The sequence below is a fragment of the Corvus moneduloides genome, chromosome 12, assembly GCF_009650955.1.
Source record: "Corvus moneduloides isolate bCorMon1 chromosome 12, bCorMon1.pri, whole genome shotgun sequence".
Lineage (NCBI taxonomy): Eukaryota > Metazoa > Chordata > Aves > Passeriformes > Corvidae > Corvus > Corvus moneduloides.
Genome location: NC_045487.1, coordinates 20914542 through 20939809, shown reverse-complemented (window position 1 = coordinate 20939809; position 25268 = coordinate 20914542). Strand labels below are relative to the sequence as shown.

At 39.0% G+C, this 25268-nt stretch overlaps 1 protein-coding gene across 3 annotated transcripts; it reads left to right on the top strand.

The window, feature by feature from the left end:
• Positions 1-298: 298 nt before the first annotated feature.
• GPATCH1 (G-patch domain containing 1) lies at positions 299-18271 on the top strand. 3 transcript variants are annotated; one of them, XR_004242578.1, is made up of 21 exons: positions 301-469; positions 1509-1643; positions 1925-2010; positions 2396-2556; positions 2897-2994; positions 3128-3186; positions 3515-3760; positions 4546-4693; positions 5431-5510; positions 6529-6733; positions 7334-7621; positions 9386-9564; positions 9831-9958; positions 10228-10361; positions 10691-10860; positions 11522-11732; positions 12450-12551; positions 13018-13136; positions 13661-13806; positions 14957-16626; positions 17360-18271. XR_004242578.1 is itself a non-coding variant. In XM_032121855.1 (20 exons), the coding sequence occupies exons 1-20, from the start codon at positions 358-360 to the stop codon at positions 14976-14978; spliced, it is 2826 nt and encodes a 941-aa protein (XP_031977746.1). In that variant the 5' UTR covers positions 299-357; the 3' UTR covers positions 14979-18271. The 3 variants fall into 3 exon arrangements, 2 of the variants coding, with proteins under 2 accessions (XP_031977746.1, XP_031977745.1); XM_032121855.1 differs by having other exon boundaries at positions 299-469; positions 11525-11732; positions 14957-18271; XM_032121854.1 differs by having other exon boundaries at positions 14957-18271.
• Positions 18272-25268: the final 6997 nt, after the last annotated feature.

The window sequence follows — 25268 nt, the reverse complement described above, 5'->3', positions numbered from 1 at the left end:
AGCTCCGCAGAGCTCCCAGACCGCTGGGGCTGGGAATTTTTCAGCCAAACACGGTTGCGCTGGAGGGACCCGCGCGGCCGGGACACGGTCCGGCCCCCGCCGTGCCCTCCCCGCTTTACCGTCGCTCCCCGCAGGAGGGGGGACCGAGAGGGGCCCGCAGGACCGCGCTGTGCCCGGCGGGCAGGCCCAATGCCGCGATGAGGCCGAGAGGCGCTGAAGGGTTCCAGGGCGCTCGGCGATGCCGCCGCTCCCGTCCGTCCGGCGGCGCCCCGGGGCTGACGGGCGCCGATCCGCCGCAGCGGCCGCTCTCGGAGGCGGGAGGTGCCGGGCGCGGCGCGGCCCCGCCTCCCGCTTGTGATGCCGCCGCGACCCAGGCGGCCACCGTCGGGTAAGATGGCGGCGGAGAGCAGCGACAGCGAGGAGGAGGATTTGGTGAGCTATGGAAGCGCGCTGCAGCCTCTGCAGGAGGGTAAGGGATCCCCGGGAGGTTCGTTTGTTCCTCCTCCGTCCTTTCGTCAATCGTTGTGGCGAGCACTGGGGAGCGGCCCGGCGTGAGGCGCTGGGGCCAGGGTATCCCGAAGGGCCTGCGCGGTCCGGTCCGGTTCGCGGCTGAAGGCCCTCCATCCCTTACTTTGGGGAACTGCGGCGTGTAGGCTCAGCGCAGACCTGCTTCCTCTTCCTCCTGCTGCCGCGGGGCGTGGGGCCTTTCTCGGCAGCCGTGCTGCCCTGGGAGAGGATCTGGCCCGACACAGAGCGAGCCGCCTGGCAGCGGAGTGGGAAAGGCCTCGGCACTAGAGCGGTTTGCGGGTGGGGCTGGGGTACCCCCGGGTTGTGGCGGCGCTGCACTGGGTGGAGCCGGGTGCCAGTCTTTGCTTTTGTGCTTTCCCCAAGCCTCAAAAAACCCCAAACAAACAAAAAACCAAAACCAAAAACACCCAGACAGTATAGTTCAAGTATAAAAGTTCGAGTGTACGCAGCAGTTATGCTAATCTGACCGTCCGATGCTTATCTTGATGAGATGAACAGGGCGTCGTTGAAGGACTAATGTACAGTTGTGACTCCCAAGTCGGTGCCACTTTATTCAAGAAATATTGTTAAAAAGGGGAAAATGTTTATGTCAAAGTCTGTGGCTTTTATGTTTTGTTTTAGTTTAGACACTTTTGATGTGTAATTTCTCAAGCAATTACTGAAGAAATCCTGCCAGAGATTTTGCACACTTAAAAACTAAAAATGTCCTTTCACAGAAAAAACCCCCAATGTTCTCAGAAGTCAGTAGAATTAAGAGTTTTGATGTGAATGCTTCATGCTTTTCCTTTAGCGATGTGCATCAAGGGTGTATACAAATAGTTACAGTGCGGTGGAAATAAATGTAAACTGCTGATGCTTTCCACTTCAGGGTGGCTAGCGTTTGATCCTGTTCTTACTTGAAGGAACGGCTTCTGGAGGAAGGGGGAAGTCTCTTTTTCATGTAAAATTGTGTCTTACTTTCTCGGTTTATTTCATTGTAGGTGAACGAATTAAAAAGCCAGTTCCTCTTCAAGAGCAGACTGTTAAAGATGCAAAGGGACGATACCAGCGTTTCCATGGAGCATTTACTGGTGGCTTTTCAGCTGGTTACTTTAACACTGTTGGCACAAAGGAAGGTTAGATATTTTGCTGTCTTCTGGGAATGGTTAAATTGAGAACCATATTTTCACATTAGTGAAAGCAAATTAACTGTCATTAAGCATTTTTGTTCTTGCTATTCCTTATACTGTGAACAGTTGAGCCAGTATTGCTGAAGTTATTTCTCCTTGAGTCTTTGGACTGTAATTTTACAAATGTTCTTTGATGTATACTTAAGATGTAAGGTTGAAATATTTGGATTGTTTTCAAATACCATGTTGCCTTAAGTACCTTACTTAAATATTTATCTTCTTTAAAGGATGGACACCTTCAGCTTTTGTGTCATCACGGCAGAAGAGAGCAGATAGAACCATTCTTGGACCAGAAGACTTCATGGATGAAGAGGTAAATTTAGAAAGGAATCGAAAACTTGTGTAAATAGTTGCCATAACAGCAAAAATTGAAGTAACTTTAAAATTACTTCTTGTACACGGTGTTATACTACTAGGTCATATAGATGGTTTCACGGGTTCACTTAAGAAGCTCCTGTAATGTCAGTATTAAATAATAAAACCAGAACTCAACCCTTTCACTTTATCAGAAAATGCAAATGCTTTTGAAGCGGTTTAAGATATTTCCACTAAAGCTATTGAAAAAACTACTGTATAAGTAGCTTGAGAAAATTAGCCAATATGAACGTTATGTGCCATTTTCATTACTTTACTATTACAGTAAGTAAGAATTTGAGGGATGTTTAATCTAAATGTTTTCATTTTGTGTATATTTCCAGGATCTTAGTGAGTTTGGGATAGCACCAAAAGATATTACAACTACAGATGATTTTGCATCTAAAGCTAAAGACAGAATAAAGGAGAAAGCTAGACAGATTGCAGGAGTAATTGCTCCCATTCCAGGAATCACTGCATTTGATGATTTAATAGGACCATCTAAGTAAGTAAATTTACATAAAAGTTTGCCAAACAGTTCCTTTCACTTAAAAGTGTTGTACTGCTTAGAAAAGTAATGTTTGATCACAGTAATTGTGAGAGACTGGAAGATCCTGCAGTGTTACATTTCCTATGTGGCCTCCACCTTGAATGTGCAGACTGGTACCACGTAAACATTTATAAATGGGAGTGTGTATGCAAATATTAATACAATCAGATTTGATTTTAAAGTGGGATGTAAAAACAGAAGTTCAAATATTATATAGGTATATTATTTATCAACAAATAATAAAGGTGTGGTTTGAAGTAATTTTGGGTTTTGCTTCCTTTTGTTTTCTTTGTAGAATAACAGTTGGGGTTGAACTATTACGAAAAATGGGCTGGAAAGAAGGACAAGGTATTGGACCACGAGTCAAAAGAAAGCCATGCAGACAGAAACCTGGTAAGTTCAGGGAAGTTCCTGAGCTAATTAACTGTCTTGTTAGTAGAAAGTTAATATTAGTAGAATGATTAGAAAGTTGATTTCAACTTTCTCCTTTTATTGATGTAATGTGGTGTTACGATGTCTCTTACAGATCCTACAGTGAAAATATATGGTTGTGCATTACCACCTGGACTGTCTGAGGCTTCTGAGGTATTGAACAGGCACAATTGGTTTGTTGACTTATGTAAGAATATGTGATAACATATAAAAAAACAAAACAAATTCTTCAGTGTCCTTGAACAGTATTTAAAAATGCATTTTCAAATCTTCTTAAAAGTGTTTATAAATACTTTTTATGTTTAATGTGAAGAAAGGTTTTAATATCTAAATTTCTTCTTTTGCTACGTAAGCAGGTATAGTTCATATACAATTCAGGAAATGCAGACTTGCCTAGGCTCATGTTAACTGAATGTTGTATAAGCTCAACATACAGAACTTTTAGTCATATTTGCTCTTATAAACTTTTATTTTATACAAGGATGAAGAGGATGAATTCCAGCCAGAGAATGTGACGTTTGCACCGAAAGATGTAATGCCTGTAGATTTGACTCCAAAGGACAATGTCCATGGACTTGGCTATAAGGGTTTGGACCCCTCACAAGCTTTGTTTGGTGTATCTGGAAGAGAACACCTGAATCTTTTCACAGGTGGTTCTGAGGAAACAAGCAATTTACTTGGTGATCTGAGACACAGTAAAGGAAGAAAACTAGGTATTACAGGTCAGGTGAGGACATTTTTTTAATGTGTTTTATGATTAGTGCAGTAAAATCCAAATAATTTTGTTTTTTCTTACGTGAAAAGCTCCTAGTCATTGTAGTATTATTGTAAAAAATGTTAAGTGTGGTTTGAGAATAGGATTTTTTAGAACTTACTTTGAATGTGTGGAAAAATCCTTAGAACTCTCAAATGCCTTCACTTATTGAAACTATAAAAGACAACTCTAAGAAATACCTGACTCTGAGTAGCTGGATGGAAAAACATCTTGTGTTACTTTGATTAGATAAAACTAATATTCAGTATGATTTAGTTTATGGTTTTGTGTATTGTACTTTCAGTAATGCTGTATCTGTCAGCTAGAGAGGTTTTGTGTTGCTCCAGGGTATTTGTAGTTCTTATCTAGAAGCACTGTCAGTTTATGTTTTCTGGGAATTCTACTTGTTTAATTTCCATGTTAACTGACGTATTTTTTTCCTTTTGAGAACTTAACCTGGTCTTAGTCAGATTGCACATGTTATTTTACTAGAACTAGTCTGCTGTCCCTGTCCTGTACAGACCAAACTTGCTGTCCCTCTCTGCCAAGGGAGTGGAATGTGTTTGCTTTTGTGCTCACTAAGGTGTGTTCTTTTTTTCCACCTCGATTTTTGTGGTGAAACTACACTTTTCCCAGTGTATATATATTTGTACTGTAGATTTTATATAGTTGAATAGATGCACATGCAGATGTGTTCTGATACGTGACTTAAAAATACTTTTACACTTTCAAATTCTCACTTAAAATATATATTTTAGGCTTTTGGTGTAGGAGCTTTAGAGGAAGAAGATGATGATATTTATGCAACTGACACACTGTCAAAATATGATACAGTTCTAAAGGATGAGGAGCCTGGAGATGGCTTGTATGGCTGGACAGCACCGAAACAGTATAAATCCAAAAAAAGTAAGAACTGTGGTTCTGTTTAAAGAGTGAGTGTAATATGGGGGGAAAAAACCCACAAATGTAGTCTCTATTTGCTATGTATTTTAATTTTCAGCCTTGATATCTGAAAATTCAACTAGTCCTCCTTCTGTGTTGAAGTGTTCAATTACAGAAATAATTTCCAAAGTCCTCCACTAATCCCAGTGCAGATTAAACCCTCAAAGCATAATTTCAAAAGGACAATATGTGCTGCTTTGCGAGATACAGCATTCGGTTTCACTGAAGAAAACAAGTGATGGTGAACCACAGTTACAAAATATGATCCAGCTCTTGAAAAGAGAACCTTTTTTTTAGATAAACTTCTGTATTTTCAGATAATTTTTGCAAATTCTATCTTGGTACCACTTTATTTTTACTGCACCACTTAAGTGCATGAAATACTGTAGTAATTTCTGGGGAACCTGTTCATGTTGGCTGTACACATGAATGGCACTGCTGGTGTTTGCTGTGCACAGTATGGACACTGTTGCTTCACTATAAACCATGTTGAACTTGCAGCAATCACTCTGGTAGCAGTTTTTACTCGTATAATACTAATCCAGAATCAGAACCCTTAATTTTAAATGAAAGGTGGTGAAAACAACGAACTACAATTATAACTCATAATAGACAGTGACAAATGGAAAATATTCAGGAAAAAAAAGAATTGCCTAACATGCATGTTTCAAATATTGACCAACTTTGTGATCATTTTGTAGGGCCTGAAAGAGAATTTAAATATATAGGAAAAATCCTGGATGGTTTTTCCTTGGCATCAAAATCATCAGCTCCAATCAAGGTAAGCAGATAGTGATGTTTTATGTATTAAGAATAGCATCATTCATCATGTGAACTGTGCAGACTCTACTACTTCTCGGTGTTTTTCTGTTCTTAGAAATAAATGTTCTGGTCAGCAGTAAAAATTGCTGAATGAACAAAATTGTAGCATTGGGGGCTGTTCAACAGAAAAACCTAAAATTTATCAGACTCCTGAAGGTATTTGAACCTTGCCTGTGTACTGGCTTTGAACAAGTGCCTTCCAGACTATTCACTGCTATTTGCCATAAAGTTGGAGGAATGGTTTAATTAAACTGCAAAATAAAAAAAATTACATATTTTGGTTCTAGATCTTTGATATGTAACATTCAGTTTTCTGTAAGAATCAGGCCTCATGCTTTGTCTGCTTTGCTATTTTGGTGACAATTTAATTTCTGAGTCCTGTCTTCAAGTTGATATAATTCATGCCATACATATTTGTATGAATTGTATGTATAAATTGTATGACAGTATCCTCTTTCAAAGGAAGAATATTTGTGTGGTATATAAAATTGCATTGTATAGGGAACACAGGAGAACCTTTGAAGTAACAGCTTATATGAAGAATGTGGGGAAAAACACTTTGAGAGACATAAAAATATAGTAAGTACAGAAGTACTCAGTAGTCCAATTAATTGATTAAATCATTTGACTTCAGTTAAAAAAAATAGTAAGCAATGTTAAGAGGTATTTTCTCAAATAAAAGCAGTGCATCTTAAGACTCTTGTTAATTTTTCTGTCACTTAATGTGCGTGTTTTCCTATTTTTTCATAGTTGACAATATATTGTCAATGTGTTTGTTCCCAGAGTTTGTATTACAGGGCCGCTTACTGACAGGGTCTAAAGGAATTGGTAGCTTGTACGATTTGTTTTTACTGCTAAGATGTAAATTGAGGAATTCTTAGGTTGAACTGACTTTTTCTGAAACACAATAGTTATTGCATACAAAGTTGTCTCCCTCAGTGGATTTTTTTGTTTTGTTGCCCCTTTCCCCCCCCCAGGTTTATCCACCGCCCAGCCTGCCACGAAATTACAGACCAGTCCATTACTTTCGACCTGTGATAATAGCTGGGAATGAAAACTGCCATTTACAGAAGACATTGGAGGAATCGACTGGGAAACTGGAGAGTGATCCAGCACAGCAAAGCAGGCATGCTTTGAATGCAGCTCAGAGGAGGGAACAGCTAGGAGAGACTGAGCTGAAAGGTACTGAGATACGTGACCATATTCTTGCTTGTGTTCCAGGTCCCCTTTTGTTTATAGAACGGTAATAATTTGGTCTGGCCTTGAATGCTTATTTTCTAACATAAATATATCAAATCTAGTTACCATAGCAAGAATACCATTTCATTGTTCAGTTTGATCTCAGCAGTTGAATTGTTGACATAACTGTCTGTATTTTCATTTACTTAAAGACAAAAACTATGTATTGGATTTTGTTTTGTTTTGGGGGTGGAGGGGGTTGTGGCCTTTTTTGAATATCCTAGGCTGTGAGGATTTTTTCTGTAAAATGAGGTTTCACTGAAATACATTCAAATATACTAAAAAGATAATTTGTAACTGTGGCTCACATTTTTATCTACAATAGCAAACTTTATTAAGTTATATGTAAATAGCATAAAAGATGTAATAGTGGCCAAATTTTTATCTGCCATGTATGCCATTTTATTTTTAATTTCTGCTTAAGAGCATTTTATCTGACTGTATACGCATGTGGTAAGGATTTTTTCCTCTGCTAAAGGGGAAGAAATAGTTCTAGTAATTTTTCATTTCTATTTATCTTTTACTGCTTTCTTTCTGCTTTAGGTCCAGCTCCTTCTATTTTGGAATATCTGTCTGAGAAAGATAGAGAAAGACTCAAAGAAATTAAACAAGCATCTGAACAACAAATGAAAGCAAAAATAGTGTCTCAGCAGTCACCAAAAAACAGATTCCAGCCAGCCTCTTCAGAAGATGCTGCTCACAAATGGCAAATGCTGCTGGGGGGACAGTTAGCAAATGCTGGTTCTAGTGACTTCAAACCATTTGCAAAAAATCCCGAAAAACAAAAAAGATATGAAAATTTTGTGAAAAGTCTTCAAAAAGGAGAAAAAGGTGAAATATTGCTTGCTTAATTTTTTTTCTCCCCCTCCCCGTTTGTTTTTTTCTTTTTGTCCCAGTGCATTTTATATTCACTATGAGTTCTCTTCCTTAATTCCACAGCATTTCTCCCTTTACTTCTTTTAGGACCAATGTTAACAGATTTTTTTTACTGATACTTAGTCATGTTGATTTCAGGAAAACTGCTCTGTTACTCAATTGTCAGAAAGTCTTGATTTTAGGCATTACATTTCATACTTCTACAATGTAGCAGAAGTTAAGTTCTACTTCATTTCCTGGATTTCCCTTACTTCAGCTTTGGTTAGAGGAACAAGCCTTTTCCTTTAGTTTCTTTCCCTTTGAGGAGTTAAACTGACAGATCATATAAAGGCAGAAAGATAATTGGGTAACAGTAGAATCAAAAGAAACCCCATACACTCTGCACCAGGGGGAGATAAGGACCCTAAAGTGAATGAAGTATTTCACACTTGTCAGAGCTTGTATTATACGTCATTTGGATACTCAAACTTCTGCTGTCACTTATGTTCTTCTCAGAAAAATTTATGACTGTAAAAACACAGCATACATGCAGAGTTCTTACTCAAAACCAAAAAAAATCCAATCTCCTTCATCACCTCTTTTCATGCTGTTTCAGTCTCCTTCCATTTTGTTTAGGTTTTTGCTATTAAATTATATACTGTGGTGTATCTGAGATTAAACCAGGTACTGGCGATGCCTTGTGGTGAGTTTTCCAGTACTGTGATTTTTCTGTAAGGCATAAAAAGCTGAAATTGATCTAGGGAGTTCATCATCAGCTCATGACTCTAGATTGCCTTGAAATAAACTTTAAAAAAAAGGGGTTGGGGTTTTTTTTCAAATTTTGAAGTACACAGGGGCTATTGGGGAAGAAGAAGATGGGCACCAGGAAAATTTGACAGAGGAAGGCACATAGTGATAGGTAGAAAACCTGGGTTTGTTGTTTTAGTTGTGGTTTGGGGTTTTTTGGGGGTTTTTTTAGAAATCCTTTTCATTATATAAAATAAATATTTTCTGGTCAGTAGCCTCTTCTGGTTGCCGCATTGGGACACACTACTTGAGCTTTGAACCCATAGTTCCTCTGTTCAGGACTGGGATTTTCCCTGGGTAAAATTGAGTATTCTCAATTATGACTATATGACTCTAAGTGCCTCCTGAGTCATAATGATGAAAATGTAGGAATGTATAAATAACTGGAATGGTCAAAGGTCTGTTCTACTGTGAGTGTATTTGCGTGGCTGGTATTATTTCCTCTTCCTTCTGGGAGAAAAAGTGAACCTGTTGCTGTAAACCTGTGTCCAAACTCTGTATTTATCAGTGGGCACTTTATGTACCAGAAAGCCCCTTGAAAGTTACCAAAGCCTAGCCAGGCGTAAACTCTTTCATTCTGTATTTTATTTATTGATGAAGCTTTGGATTATACTTTTTGTTTTAATCACCTGTGAAATCCGTTAAGTATTTTGAACATTCTTTAGAGGGCAATGAGTAAGGAATCAGTTTTACAAGTAAAATTATTTAAAATATCCATTTTGGATTTGGCAAATGCTGTCATTCTTGCTGTCTTGAAAAACTACCTCCATTTATCAGGGATTAAAACAGTTGAGATTAATACTACCCTTACGCTAAATACACATTAAATATTTGCAAGGATGTTTGCTTATTACCTTATTTTTTGTTTGAAAAGTGTTGACCTGAAGTAAGCTGTAATCTCTGCTAAGCATTTCTCTCCCTATCTTACAATAGATACATTGGAGCGCTTTTTAGACCCGAATATGTCAGAATGGGAGCGAGGAAGAGAACAGGAGGAGTTCTTTCGTGCAGCGATGTTCTACAGATCCTCAAATTCAACACTGTCATCCAGATTTACCCGGGCCAAGTATGAAGATGATGTTGACAAAGTTGAAGTTCCCCGAGACCAAGAGGTATATGCTGTTTACAGTCTTTTAATACACTGGAGCTGCAGTTGTTGCCTTAGCCCTGACATTGTTTTTCTTTTAAACTGTTAGGTAGATATGTTGCTATTTTATTGCCCTTTTGTTTAGCAGCTTTTGAAAACGCTCGGTGCATACGGAGTAGTGATTTGTTAAACAGCATTTAAATATTTATGGCTTTGTCCTGTTCTTAAGTCTTACAGCAGTTCATTAAGTTGTTACTTATTTAGCAGCTATAAATGTTTGACCTTTTTCAGAATGATATTGATGATAAGGAAACAGCTGTGAAGATGAAGATGTTTGGCAAACTCACAAGAGACAAGTTTGAATGGCATCCTGATAAGCTGCTGTGTAAAAGATTTAATGTTCGTGATCCATATCCTGAGTAAGATAATTGATACTTACATTTTTAATACTTTTTTTAAAATTCTGAGTTTTTCATTTGCTTGTGGAAAATCTGGCTTGATGTTTTCTTGTATTATGAGGGAATACAGAACTGCCTAATATTTTTATTTGCATCATGAAATATGGTGACCTCTGATAAAATAGCATGCATTTGAAGGACTACTGTAGGTGCTTCAGCTTGTTGTAGATAATTTGAGGACTTTTCTGTGTTGAAAACAATAATCAGCAAACACTTTTATTTCCCTCTAGTTCTTCTGTAGTGGGTTTACCAAAAGTGAAACGAGACAAGTATTCTGTTTTTAATTTCTTAACTGTGCCTGAGCCCACCACATCTGTAACTCAAGCAACAAACGAAAAGATCCAAGAGAGTAACAGTCTCAACAGTAAGTTTGTTGTTACTTTATTAATTTAGCTATACATGAGATAATAGTACAGAAAAAGCATCTTTTTCATTGAGAACCTAGCCATGTGATTTTTTTTCATTTAAAAAACCAAAACAAAGAAATTGAAAATAAAAATTCACGGACATAAAAACTGAAGTTAGTGATATAATGCTAATTTCTTCTACCTGGAAGACATTTATAGGTCAAGTATTCATTAGAAAGATTTTAAAAATGTCAGACTGAAGAAGCAGAGTAATTTAAAATCAAGTAGGCCATGAAATGCAGAACAATTTGGCATGCAGATGATTTGAATATTTTGGATGTTTTAGAACCAAAGAAACCTTCAAGGTGGGATGTGTCAGATAAAGAGAAGGAGAAGAAAGATTCTATCAGTGAATTCATTAGTCTTGCTAGATCAAAAGCTGATGTTCATCAGCAGCCACCAGTGCCAATAACAGAAGAATGTGGAACTGGGACAAGTGAACCTCTTCCCACTCCGGTGAGTGTACAATAGGATTTGTACTTAAAGGGAATTGCTGTAAACCTTGACAACCCAGAAATAAGATGGGTCAATATATGAATTGATTTAATACAGGTCAGTGTGCACGAGAGCTAGCTCAGGATGAGCAAAGGCATGAGATGGCACTTTGAAGAATTTTGAGGTTATAAATCTGGGATGCAAGATGTTTGCAGCTTACAAGGACTGCAGATCTGATTATACCTGAAGTAGAGCTTAAAAGAAGAAAAAATGTAGCTCAGTAGTCTGGGAACTTAGTTCAGTGACTTTACCACCACTCTGCTCACAGGCACAGAATGTATTTATTTCTCCTTTCCATAGAGGAGAGTGCATGTTTTGCAGAGAAAGGTGATGTTTTCCTTTTGCTTAAATTTAGTATTATATAATTGAACTTTGAATTAATGAATTAGAATTTATAATATCTGGGGATCTGTCATCACAAACTGCACTACTTTTACAGGACACTGGCTTAGTTCTGCAGTGTTTCAGAGCTTTACTATTTGGGACTAAGATTTATTTCGCAGCTATTGTGCCATCCAAATGTTTTGTAAATACCTGTCAGCATGCTTGAAGTTATTCCTTATCAGAGAGAGATTGTTAGTTTCTTTAGTGTTTAAATACAGTCTGTTATGATGCTATTTAGCAGGTAGCTAATGAAGATAAGAATCAGGAGGAAGAAAGCGGGCGACCACCCATGGACTTATTTAAGGCCATCTTTGTGAGCTCCTCAGATGAAAAATCATCTTCCTCTGAAGAAGAGAGTGATGAAGAACAGCAACCAACTACTTCAGAAAGAGAGTCAGAAACCACCAAGCAAGTTGATGTACCAGACAGTTCTTCCTCTAATGTACAAGGTAATACTTAATGGATGTTCATTTTCATGCAGCATAAAATAAATACCTTGTAAAAGTTTCGTTTTTGAATCACGCATTCTTGGACTCTTAGCACAATGTGATGCTCCCGTGCAGATCATCTGAGATTGACGGAGCTGGCCATGTAGAAAATGTGAATAATACAGCACTGCATAAGGCCTTGCATGTTACAGTGTTATTAGCATTGCCACGTACCTTTTGTGTAGATCTTACAAGCAAACTGCTGTATGGAATATGCCTATTATACAGTGAGGGGGAACAAAACATCTAGTGTTAGAACATGCTTAAAATGAAAATACTTTGTCCACTTACTGTCACAGTTGGTTCTATTGACATTTAACTTTCAGTGTTTATTAACCTTACACATCTCATGGAGTTTTTTATTCATTCTGAGTAGTGGAAAAATAGTACTGTGTTACAAAATGGAAGCAAACAAATGCACTGATAATAATTTAATTAATAATTGTATAATTTAAAAGGTAAATTTTGATTTAAAAGAAAAAAAAACCACAGTGTGTCGACATGTTTCAGAATGTCAGCTACCCAGTTGGCCAAAGCAGTCCATAGACATAGAGGATGCTGATCAGTTTGCTTTCTTAAAGGTTTTTTGAAAGCCTCCTTGAACTTTCTTTAACACTTCTTGGAAAAAGTATTTCCTTATTTGCCTTTCAAATATAGCAAGTTTTGGTTTTCTCATAGAGAGTGTGACTGCTGCAACTGATTCTTCGTTGCCTACTTCAAAGGAGGAACTGGATGCAACAGAGGAATTCGGACCAAAGTTGCCACCAGCTTTTTCTTCTGGTAGGTTCTGTAAGCATCTAGAGTGTAAATTCTGCACATTGAAATTGTATATAAAATATATGATAACCTCTCTTTAAAAAAGGCATTTCTGAGTAGGCATTCTATCTCTTAAATGTGTGTGTTATGTCAAACAGCCATCAGCAAACGTTTTGTTGCCATGCTATGACCCACCAACAGGAACCTCTTTGCCTGTGTACCAGTTTTGTTTCAAGTCTGTAGAGGCAGTGATAAAAAATTGATGTGAAAATATAGCAATTTCACTTTGTAACAGATTGCAAAGTCATTTAATTACAATAGGGATGTTGCAGTTAGGAGTTTTAGACATGTAATTTCCTTTCTAAAGCTTAGGGGTTTTGTTTGTTTAACTATTATATTAGGTTAAAAGTAATACAGAATGTAATAACCAAATTACCCTTCTTTGGTCTTTTTTTTTTTTTATTCTTTATGCATTTGCTTTGTACTTTAGGCACTACTTGGCAGCAACAAACAGCGGTGCCACCAACTTTTCCTGGACCTAGTAGGAAAGAAAAACATAGGAAAATCAGAGAGAGGCACAAGACTAAGAAAAAACGCAAAAAGGAAAAGGTATTAAATTTAAATACTGATTTTTGACTTGTTGATTCTTTGATCTGCCTTTCAAAATGTTTTATTATTTATGCTTGGTTTAGAAAAAAAAATACATACACCGGGACTAGAATGTAAGCAACAGAATTTCTCTAATGTTTTGAAACCAGAAAATTATCCTGCTATGATGCTGGTTTTTCCATATATACATATGTGACTACAGGTATGGTATTGTGGGTAGTTTCATGTTCTATGTGGAAGATGTCAGGCATATTCTGGGAATTGCATTCATGGCTTATATACAAGTAACTGTAATAAAACTTCTATTTTAGGGGGAGTTGAGTGCTTGGATTAAATGAATTTTGGTTTATCTTTTTTTTTTTTTTTTTAGCTCAGTCTGAGTAGTGGAAAAGAGTCATTGATAAGTGTTCTGTTTCAGTTAAGCTTTGGGTCCATACTGAAATAAACTTTTGTCTTTTGTTGACATTCTGAAAAATCCAAGTCTTTCACAAGGAGATAAAGGATTATTTCTCTTCTTTTTACAGAAAAAGAAGCATAAGAAGCAGAAAAACAAAGGAAAACACAAGAACAAAAAACCAGAAAAAGACAGCAGCTCAGACACTACAGATAGCAGTGACAGCCTTAGTGATATGGATACCACAGGCTTGTCACCTAAAGAACTTCTAAGAAGGTAAGCAGAAAGGTTACTTTAACACTTCAAACTTTGCAGTGAATAATTAAAGCATCAATTTATGAGTTGTCATTCTAGTGAACCTATTTGCAGCAAATGTGAATAAGCCAGTTTCTTTATGAAGGTAAAATATTGCTCACTTCAGTGAGGAAAGAGTACAAATATTAGACGTTTTAATCTAGAGGGTAATTAATTCTAGGATAGCCTCTTAAGGTAAAGGCCACCATATACACAGCCCTAGTAGGGCTAATGGACATTATACTTAAAGATGATTGATATTTTTGGATGGTATTTTGAATCGGAATTTTAAATAGAACAAGTGCAGGTGGAGATTCATATTTTCATTTATGTACTTCTGTTTACTTGGGAACATTGAAGAAACATTGTGTGCTAAGATTCCATTCAGAGAGATCTGTTGTGTGGCACCAATGCTTAAGCTAGTCTGCGCTTCAGCAAGGGACAGTGAAGCAAGCAGAACAATGCTTGAGTCATGTACATGTCTTCTAAATTTAGACTGCCATTACATTTTTATAAACTAGAGACTTGAAGATAGTGCTAGCATAAATGTGAAAATCAGAAGAGCACAGTTCACAATATTTTGCTTACATGCTTCAAGTAAGGTAGGAACAAACGTAACTGTGTCTGATGCAGATCAGTCAGCTTCAAACACGTCCCATGTGGAACAGTTGCTATATTGGCATCTGTTTAATGTCTCTTACTAGCTGAAAGAGAGGTGTCAAGGTATTTCTTGAATACCACATCCCTCTGGTCTAATGGCAGAGTGACTGGGGTTGAGGTGTGGAGTAGAATGGATGTACCAACTGGCATTAGAAAGGGCTCTGCCTTCCATTCCTTTGGAACTGAGTGTCAGTTATGCATTGGTGTTTTCTTATTAAAAAAACAATCTACTACTTGGATTTCTGAATAGCTAAAATGTGTTATTATGCATTTTGCACAAAAGAGACTTCTTTGTACAAACAGTTGTTTTGGAATCTTCACATTTGCGTGTCTCATCACTGAGAAAATGTTTTTAACTAATGTAACTCAGATCTCTCTCTGAAACTAAGGTTTAAGAAACTGCTCAAGTAATGAAATGTTCTTAATGTGGTGTGTGACTGTTTAGTGTGACTTTTTTTTCCTTCCTTTTTAGGTTAAAACAACTTCAGTATTGAAGAGCTCTCTTGCTTTCTTCAGTATTGTGTGACTTGATCTCAAATTTTTGATCTCCTCCGTGATGGTAGATCAGTGGTGTATAATGTGAAGCACTATAGATACAGTATTCATATTGAATTTCTTTGAAAGTAAATGTGCATATGTTTATTTTATGATGTTTCATGAGTTCCAGATGTATGGATTGTAGAACATTGAAAAGACCCCTTTCTGGGCATAATAATCTGAAATACTGCAGGCTCTGTTTTAATTAATTAAACAAAGCATTTTAATAAACTTTGTTATTGCAAATAAGCTTTGTATAGTGATAATTTTTTATGCCTAGGACCTCTAAAACGCTGGAGAATCAGTTTCAGTCTGAGTTAAGTTAGAAAGTTAAAACTAAAGCAATGTAGAATTTTTATTGGGTGCACGTATTTTTATTGAATCCAATGCAGAATTTCGCATTGCAGTTTTTGAGTATCCAGGTATTATTTATGCCTCTCCAAATTGTCTAACATTTACTATAGCTGCTCTAAACCTTTGATAGAATCACAGAATATGCTGAGTTGGAAGGGACCCATCAGGATCATCAAGTCCAAGTCCTGGCCCTGCGCAGTTCATTTCACACAAATTATTATGGCTAATGTGCTAAAAACATTAGTACGATGATTATAATCTGCCTCATTTTATGTAGTTACAAAGAAAACTGTTCATGCTACTTTTTGTCCGCAATTGTCATATTGCAGAATAATTTAAATATGAGCCATGAAATAATACTGAGCTGCCCAGAGGTGGTGGGCAGCAGCTCTGGGGCCAGCTTGGAGCCCTGGCAGGAGTTGGCTCGTTCAAGTGGTCCGGGAAAGGCAAGCAGGCTGGGGCAGGCCCCACACCCACGGGGCAGTCTGAGGATGAAAAGCTTTGTGTCCCTTTGTGTGTGGTTAATGCTTATAGCAGCTGGTGTTTGTTAGTTCTGTTCACACAAATACATGCTTGACAGTCACGAGCAAACTCCCAAATGAGTGAAGAAATGACTTTTCAAAATATCTTTGCCAAAATTTGTAACAGTCTTGGTTAAAACGTGTGGCCTAAGAGCTTGATGTGCTGCGTTTTGGTGGACTAGAATCAAGGAAACGAGTGTTTGAAAGACTTGAGAGACTTCCTGAGATTTAAAGATTTTTTTTTTTTGAGTGGAAGAAGAGTTGGAAAACAAACCAAAACAAACCTCCAGAAAAATAAAAATGCAATATACCCATCCATCAACATTTTCTTTTCTCAACCAGATTCGGTAAATCTGCTCCAAGGTAGTACCAAGGATGTGAACTTTGCTCAGTCAAGTGGAATTTAGGATACATTCTCCTATGGTTCCTGCTTTCATACTCCCCCTCATGGACTAAACTGTCAAAAATTATCTCAAGGAAAACTATTCCTAAACATTGTTTCTTTACAGATTCCATTTAAAATTCTGGGAGGACACTGATAATGTGAGCTCCTGCCATTTTTGCTTTGAAGACACAAAAATACTTTCATGTTCTTAGGCAGTGAAGCTCTTCGTATGTTATGAATGCAGCAACAACAAATTAAAAAAAACAAGGAATCTCAAAGCTGAAGTTAGGCAAGAATGTTATACAGGCATGAAGATTGACTGAATCATCATGGAGCCTTCTGAAGGTATTTTACCGAAGTTTAAAAATAGTGGCTGTAAATGTTTTTGCAATCACAGTTAATAGGAGAACACCTATTCCATGCTTAGAACACGTTGGCATTAAAGGGTGACTATTGTAAGCACATGTTGCATACACTAAGATCTCTAGTTTATTAATATTTTAAAATGTGAAAGTTGATACACAAAGGTTGCTTGTTATCCTGAAAGTTCCTTTTTTTGACTTGTTAATGTACGTGACTGGGGAGTAGGAGAAGTCAGGGGTGGGACAGTTGTTACCACCATTGCCATGTTTTCATACTTGTCACTGTCTTTTTCCTTGTATTTCAATCTCAATTGACATGCACTCTTTTCTTGCTCCTCTTGAGTTTTGTGTAGTTGGCTGGGTTTCTCTAAAACTCCATTCACCCTGGGGAGAGGAATGGTGAGATCTGAATTGGGAAAGTGTACACATTCCAGGTGATCAAATCTAAATTAAGTCTATTAAGATAGCTTGGAGACATAGAGTTATGTGAACCTGTGAGTGCTATGCAAGCAAATGGCTGTATCTGTGCTAAGCAGATGGCAGGTGTTGAGATCTGGCATACATTAAGCAGTCATGATTTAATCTAAGAATTGGTAATGAGTAGTAGTGCATTAATGTCATATGAATTCAGATGAAATAGTTTAATCAAGTATGTAAAATTTTGATTTTCTGCTGTGCAGTGCTAGGTTTCTACTATAACCAAAAACTTTTTCCAGGCATACTGAAAAAGCCCAAGAAGCCCAAAAGCATAAAAAGTCCAGACAAAGTTCAGCATTACGTTATCCAAGAGCTGTGGATGGCTAGCTCAAAGAAACCAGGAAATCTAGAAGGAAAAAAGTCACATCTTCTAATGATGAGATCTGAAGTAAATCAGCACGTGGCAACTGTAAGCATATATTGTTGATTGGACATATAAAAGTAAGTGTCTCAGTGTGTTAGTCATGACATTTATAGTTTAATAACTGTCAGATTGAGAGTTCCAAACTTTCCTGCTTTGTCTGAACTCAGAAGTGGAACTTCATTTTTCTGTCTTTAGCGAAATGCTATTCAGCTCTCTTACATATAAGGAAACTGAAATCAAGACCAGAAAATAAGAAGATAATCCATTAATTTTTTTCAAGTACAGTAAATCCATGAATGTTCTTTTTGCTGGAAAGATAATGTGCCACTTGCCCGGAGCATCTAATTTCTGTTTAAGAAATTTTGTCTTCGTAATTTTTATCTAAGGAAGTTTTCTTTAACACTTGTTGAGCAATAGTTATTTTTCAGAATCTATCTCAAAGTATTTGCCTGAATATTGGGAACTTTCTGACAGCAATGTATAGGCAAGATTATGTAAAATTTATTAAGACAAGCCTAATTTCCTCCCCTACAGGAACAGATGAAGCAATTAGAATTCAGGAGAGTATGGTGGATTTGGATCATGGGGGGTTAGGCCAGCCCTGACAATTTTCACTCTGGCGTTCTCCTTTTTTCCCTTTGAAAGAGTAGATACCAAATGACTGGCTGTAGTGAGAAAGCATTTGAAGTTCTTCTTGACAACAAACAGTGTCTCTGTGAACTGACAGTCCACATACCTTTTGGAAAACAAAGATTAATAGTGCATGCAGCAGACAAAGACTGGGTAAGTCTAGAAGGGTAGTTTTGACTGCAAGACTTTTTTGGCTTGATAGAACAAGAACATGCAGTAGCTTTGATCTATTTTTTTTCTTTGATCTTAGAGACATTCCTAATCATTCTGGTGTCAGTTAGTACATTGACACACACTGAAAAAATAAGTGAAAAAGTTAAAAATAAATTTACTTTCGAGTTTTGTCTGTTATCAAGAGCTGCCAAGTTAGCAGGATAGCTGCTTGTAGTGAAAGTCCTTGTGAGGGAGCAGCTCTGGATCTGAGGCTTGATGGCAAAAAGGGCAGTTGTAGTCAGAGGTACAAGACTTTATTCTCATATTGAAGACAAATGTAAGAACACATCATGAAGGGAGTTTACATTGCCTACTTTCTAACTGATTCTAAAATATCTTTGTACTTAGGCAAACAAAAATCTGATTGAAATAATTGGGTTAATCATGGAAATGGAAGATGGTTTACCTAGGTGAAGGTATGATGACTGATCCTGTGATACTCTGAAATGTGAGTTACTCTGTGCGTCAGCAGTCCTCATGGGTTTTTGTGTTAGATGCTTACAGTCAGGTGGGCACCATGATCCATTTGTAAATCTTGATTCATGTTTTTATTTGTTTTACTATAGAACTTAATAGAAACATAGAATTGTTTGGGTTGGAAGGAGCTTTAAAGATCATCCAGTTCCACCCCCCCCACCATGGGCAGGACACCTTCCACTATCCCAGGTTGCTCCAAGCCCTGTCCAACTTTGCCTTGGACACTTCCAGGGATGGGGCGGCTACAGCTTCTCTGGGTAACCTGAGGGCCAAGGTCCTCAGGGCCAGGTCCTCACCACCCTCACAGCAGAGAACTTCCTCCTAATATCCAGTTGAAACCCACCATCTTTTAGTTTGAAGCCATTTTCCCTTTTCCTGTCACTTCAGGCCCTTGTAAATCTCTTTACATCTTTCTTGCAAGCTTGCTTCAGGTACTGGAAAGGCATAATTAGGTCACCCCAAAGCATCTCTTCTCCAGGCTGAACAATCCCAATTATTTCAGTCTTTCTATGTAACAGAGCTGCTCCAGCCCTCTGAGCATCTTGGTGACCTCCCCTGGACCTGATCCAGTAGCTCTATGCCTTTTCTGTGCTGAGGACCCCAGAGCTGGAAGCAGTACTCCAGATGGGATCTCACCAGAGCAGAGTAGAGGGGCGGGATCACCTTCCTTGAGCTGCTGGCCATGCTGCTTTTGATGCGTTACTTCAAAGCTTTATTTATGGGTTAGGATTGCATTATGTTTTGAATGTCATACAGATACAACAAGAAGATAGCCCTTTTCCTGAAATCACTTAAAACTCTGTGTGTAACAGGGTAAATAGATAGGCGATGATGGGGAAGTACAATGGCCTCAGGTTTCCCCATGGGAGGTCTAATTTGCATATTTGAAAAAAATTCTTCATGGAAAGACTTGTCAAGCATTATAACAGGCTGCCCAGGGCAGTGGTGGTGTAATCATACCCAGAGGGACTGGTATTGTAGATGTGGCACTAAGGGATGTGGTTCACTGGTGGACCTGGCAGCAGTAGGTAATTGGTTGAACTTCATCACCTTAGAGGTCTTTTCCAACCCAAATGATTCTATGATAAATGAGCCAGTAATTCAGTATAGGTCATTATCTCAGCATTTCAGCAATCTGTTGATTGCTCCTGTATCAAAACAAAACAGATGTTCAAGTGGGATTTTCTATTATGAGAGAGATTTCCAGATATTTATAGGTGAATCCTTCAAATCATGAAGGACAGCAAAGAGAACCCCATAAATTTTGAAAATGTAACAACTAAATGACAAAGGATGGCATCAGAGGTAAGGCAGAAGGGAGATGAATATCTGAGACTAAATCACAGAGCTTTGTATTTGAAGACAAGAGCTTGTATTTGTGACTGAGAATGAGGAATCAATGAAAAAACAGGGAAGGACGTAAAATAGACATTGGAGGGGAATCTGTGTGTTGGAGGTTAAGATTTTTCCATTTTTTCCCTTTCTCTTAGAGAATTTTGTGCCATTTGTTGCTAAGAGATGATAATGACTGCTACTTAGGAGACAAAAGAAGTGGCCAAGTTGGGGGGAAGGATGCAGCTGCACTCTAGTAGCTGAGGAGTTTTCTCTTGGAAGGGCAGAGATACTTCGAGATTTTGGCTGGGGTCGAGGAGCTGGGCTTGGCTCCTCTTGCTCTCGGATCAGAGGAAACACTTAAGCTGCTGCTACTGTGGAAGAATTCACCGCCATCGCGGAGTCCAGCCCATTACTGTTTTCTCCTACCGTGAGTGAGGCTTTTGCTTGGAAAAGCAGCTGTTGAACTGGGACCTTATTAACACCGGATCTGACTGGAAAGGACCATTGAAAGGAATAAGATGAATGTGTCTTTACAAACAGACCATGCGAATCTGCTTGTAGATAGGGCTAGGAGCTTAGAGATAGGGAAGTAAGAGAAGAAAACTCTCAGTTCTAGAAGGTGTTACTAATCAACACAGACTGTTGCTCAGCCAAGGCATTCCTGAACCTAGAGAAAAAGAACAAAGACTTAATAGAATTATTAATAGGTTTTATTCTTTTATATAACAAAAAGGGGGGTGCATATCAGAGGGGGGCATAGAATAGGCGATTTGAGAAGTCTGTACCTTCTGAGTACCTCAGCCAGTGGGGAAGAGGGTGCTGCAGCCAGGAATTAGGATAAAAAGGGGGTTGCATCCCCCAACAATTCGAGAAACCCCATGGGAAATGCCCATGGCCTCTCCCTTTATTCAAATAAAGTTACAGGACTTCTCTGTCTCCTTTTTGGACATAAACCTCTGGTGTTTGTGAATTAATTTTCCTGACACCATCTACTTGGGTGCCTCAGGAGAAAAACCTGGGACCCTGAACCCCTTCCTGGAGGGCGCATCTCCCTGATACAGGGGGCTTAGAATTTTAAGAGTTAACTACTGACCGTGGTATTGCTAGTATTGCTAGATTTTGCAGCTGCTTGCTCAACAATGTATATTGCTTGCTTAACACTCATTGCGTGTACCAGGCAAAGGGAAGGGAAGGATATAAGGGAGGATAAGGGGAGGATGCAGGACCGTTGGCAAGGGGAAGAAACCGTGACCGAAGATCCTGCTCGGACCCTGAAACCAGCCCAAACCAGCTCTGAAGTTTGGACTTGGGCCAGGAACTCAGAGAGCATGCTTAAGAAGGCGAGGTAAAAAAGTTCAGCCCGAGTACTTACTTCATCTGAGGAAGACCTTTATTTCATCCCAGAGACCCCAGCCTGCGACCACCAGGTGGCACTGCACAAGCACACCGATATGTTAATAACTTCAGAGCTAATTATAATATGAAGCAGGGACAGGCAATGAATATGTATAGACATATTTTGTAATTTGATGCATATGTAGTTTGTAACTGGATAAATACTAAGCCAAGAGCCACTGAACGTGCGCATGTCTTTGGAGGAGAGATTCCCCCATGCACCTTAGCTGATTAAAACATACGTACTTTGCAACTTTTGAGTTGTGGAGTCTTTTCTGTCTATCATCCCCTACTGCGTGCAGCAGCTGCTCCAGAGAAGCCCAGCTGCCACTGCCCTGCCCTGCTGTTTTCTGCCCCTGCCTCCGGCATTTTCGTTACACTTTAACCCAACACCCCGTGTCTGCCCAACTCCCCACAGCTCCTGCTAGGGCTGCTGGGTCCCTGCTACATTTGGTTTGTCACCCTGGGTGTGCCTGCCTCTACCATGACAGCTGCCATTAACCGCGTGGTCTCCAGGCTCGCGCCACGGTGCCCCTGCAGTTGCGGGGGAGTCATCGCACAGCACCCCTGCCAGCTGTGACCGGGACTGTGCCAAAGGGGAACGTGCTTAAAGAGGGGGAAGAGAACGGTTATTGGGTTTTCTGGGGATTTTTGTTTGTTGTTGCTGCCATTGTTGTTGTTTGTTTGCCTTGTCATACATATTAGTAAAGCACCGTTATTTCTTTTCCCGTATCTTTGCCTGAAAACCCCTCAATTTCAAAGTTAAAATAATTTGGAGGGAAGGGGGTCATATTTTCCACTCCAAGGGAGGTTCCCACCTTCCTTGGCAGAGACCTGTCTTTCAAACCAAGATACTGGTGGAGGAGTGTTGCACATGAATACAAGAATGGGAGGCTGCACTCATGAAGAAAATGATGTTGCAATAACTGATATAGGAATGGCAGGCCTTGAGAGCCTGAGTTTTAATTATGTGAAGGAAAATGGAAAGCCACATAATTTATGAATAAAGACTTGCTAGGATTTAGGTATGGACATGGATGTGAGAGTCTAAGGAGAACTCTTTTCAAGAAATTTCTGGTGAAAACTGCTGTGATAGGAAGGAGATAAATAGAAGTCTGTGTGTGATAGGGGAAGAACTCTATTTCAGCTGGTATTAAAAAGAAGGAATAGGGCACTACAGCCCTGTCAGTCTCACTTCAGTGACTGGTAATATCATGGAAAAGATTACTGGAAAGTATTGAAAAATACCTTGAGGACAACACAGTCATCAGTCACAGCCAGCATGGCTCCATGAGAGGAAAGTTCTGCTTGTCAAACCTGATTTCCTTCTGTGACAGGGTAACCCACCTGGTTGATTTAGGAAAGCCAGTAGATGTAATCATTTTGGATTTCAGTAAAGCTTTCAATACTGTCTCTCCCAGGATCCTTCTGGACAAAATGCCCAGTGTTCAGCTGGATAAACACACCATGGGATGGGTGAGCAGCTGGCTCACGGGTTGGGCACAAAGGGTGACACTGACTGGGGTGACATCAGACTGGGGGCCTGGGGGGTTCTGCAGGGCTCCATCCTCGGCCCTGTGCTCTTCAACATCTTCATTACAACCTGGACCCAGGGCTCAAAGAACACTAAGGAAGTTTGCTGGTCACACTAAATTGGGATGAGCTGTTGACTCCCTTGAGGGCAGAAAACCCCTACAGAGAGACCCAGACAAATGAGAGAGATGGAGAATCCCCAACCATGGGAAGTTTAACACAGGCAAGTGCTGGATTCTGCACCTGGGAGGGGGCACCCCTGGCTGTGTGGATGGACTGGGAATGAGAGGCTGGAGAGCAGCTGTGGGAAGGGACCTGGGGGTCCTGGTCGATGGCCAGTTGGATCTGAGTCAGCAGTGCCCTGGCAGCCAGGAGGGACATCCCTGTCCTGAGGGCATCAGGCCCAACATCACCAGCCACAGCATAAGAGAGACATTAAGCCATTGAAGAGTGTGCAAAGGAGGCCATGAGGATGGGGAAGGGTCTGGAGCAGAGGCCTTATGAGGGGCAGCTGAGGGCGCTTGATGTGTTCAGCCTGGAGAAAAGGACATTGAGGGGAGACCTCACTGAGCTCTTCAACATCCTCCCCAGGGGCAGCACAAGGGCAAGTACCAATCTCTGTTCTCTGTGACCAGGGACAGGACTCCGAGCAAACAGCATGAAGCTGAATCAGGAGAGGTTTAGGTTGGCTGTCAGGAAAAGATTTCTCCCGCAATGAGTGGTCAGGCACTCAAACAGCCTTCCCAGGGTAGAGGTCACAGCTCCAAGCGTGTTCCAGTGTTGTCTTGTAACTCCCTTCCTCCATGCTCCTACTTTTCTCCATCATTGCACAATCATTTATCCTATGCATACTCTGCTAGCAGACTGTTTACCACCAGCTTCCTTCATCCACATGAACTACCATAACTCTCACCTTGTTCTCATCTAAAATTTATAGAGGATCTCTTAAATCATTTCTGTTTTGCATATTATGTCTGCTGAATCAAACAGGAATCTTTTTGTTGTTTTAAATGCATGTTGGAATAGTTTGATAGTTTGTAGCCTCTTTCAGGGCAAAGGACTTGTCTAAATCTGCTTCCGAGTTCCACAGGGCTGGAAGTCTCATTGCCCTGTGTTCTGAAAGTTATATATAAATATATATCACTTATATAAAAGAACAACATTGAATTAGCCAACGTTCAGGGAATTGTTTGTCAGTGAGATTTATACCTTCAGAAAAGTTCTCTTTCTCTATTCCATAGCCTTTCCATTAAACCTGTCTTGTCAATTAAAGAAGAAATGTATCCTGATCCAGTGTCAATCTGTGGACATAATAATTAAAATAACTGCAGCATATATTAACATTTGGTTAAGTAGCCATGTAGTGCCTCCACTGGTACTATTTCTGGCATATTTTATTCCTAAATCATACTTTAAATCAATTTTTATCAGATTGCAATGTTAACTGATATGTTTTTTGATCACTAAATAGTACACATGCTATGCTGTGTATTGCAATTGTGTATATTTTTTAAAATTGCTGAGCAGAAAGTAAAATACCATTGTGTACAGCTCTGTGAAACAATTTTCCAATCAAAAATGCTGCCAGTTCATAAACTTCATGTGGTCTTGTGCTTTATGTATTTCTATTTAGGAGCAGAGATTGTGTTGGTTGCAGGAATTATGCACACATGGAAAAAATAAAAAAATTTTAGTAATATAGTTGTATTTTTAGTTGTTTGTTAACAAGTCAAATTTCTCAGATGAAATATGTAAAAGTGATAGTTTATGCACTTCATAAAATAAAAAGAGAAAATGTTACTAAAATGTTTTTCACATCTAGTGACCTTCAATATAAATATTACTTTGGATATCTGGGAATATTTGAATAAAAATGCATGAGGGGAAAAATTTTGCCCCATTTAATGGAAACCTGCCACTTTTAGTAAACTTTATTGAATAGCTTTGATGTTTAATGCAGCATTTGTGGAAAAGGGTTACCCAGCAACATAACTACTGAAAATCCAAAAAACCCTACTGATGTGAACAGTTCACATTCATTAAAGAAATATTCATAATGGCTTCATATGGCTATTATTCAGTGGTTATTTATTCTTCATATTTATTCTAATGTTAGAAGTAATGAAATATATTGTAATGATGAAATGAAATTGAATTGACTGCTTGCACTGAAAGTTACATACATGACATTTTTATTCTTA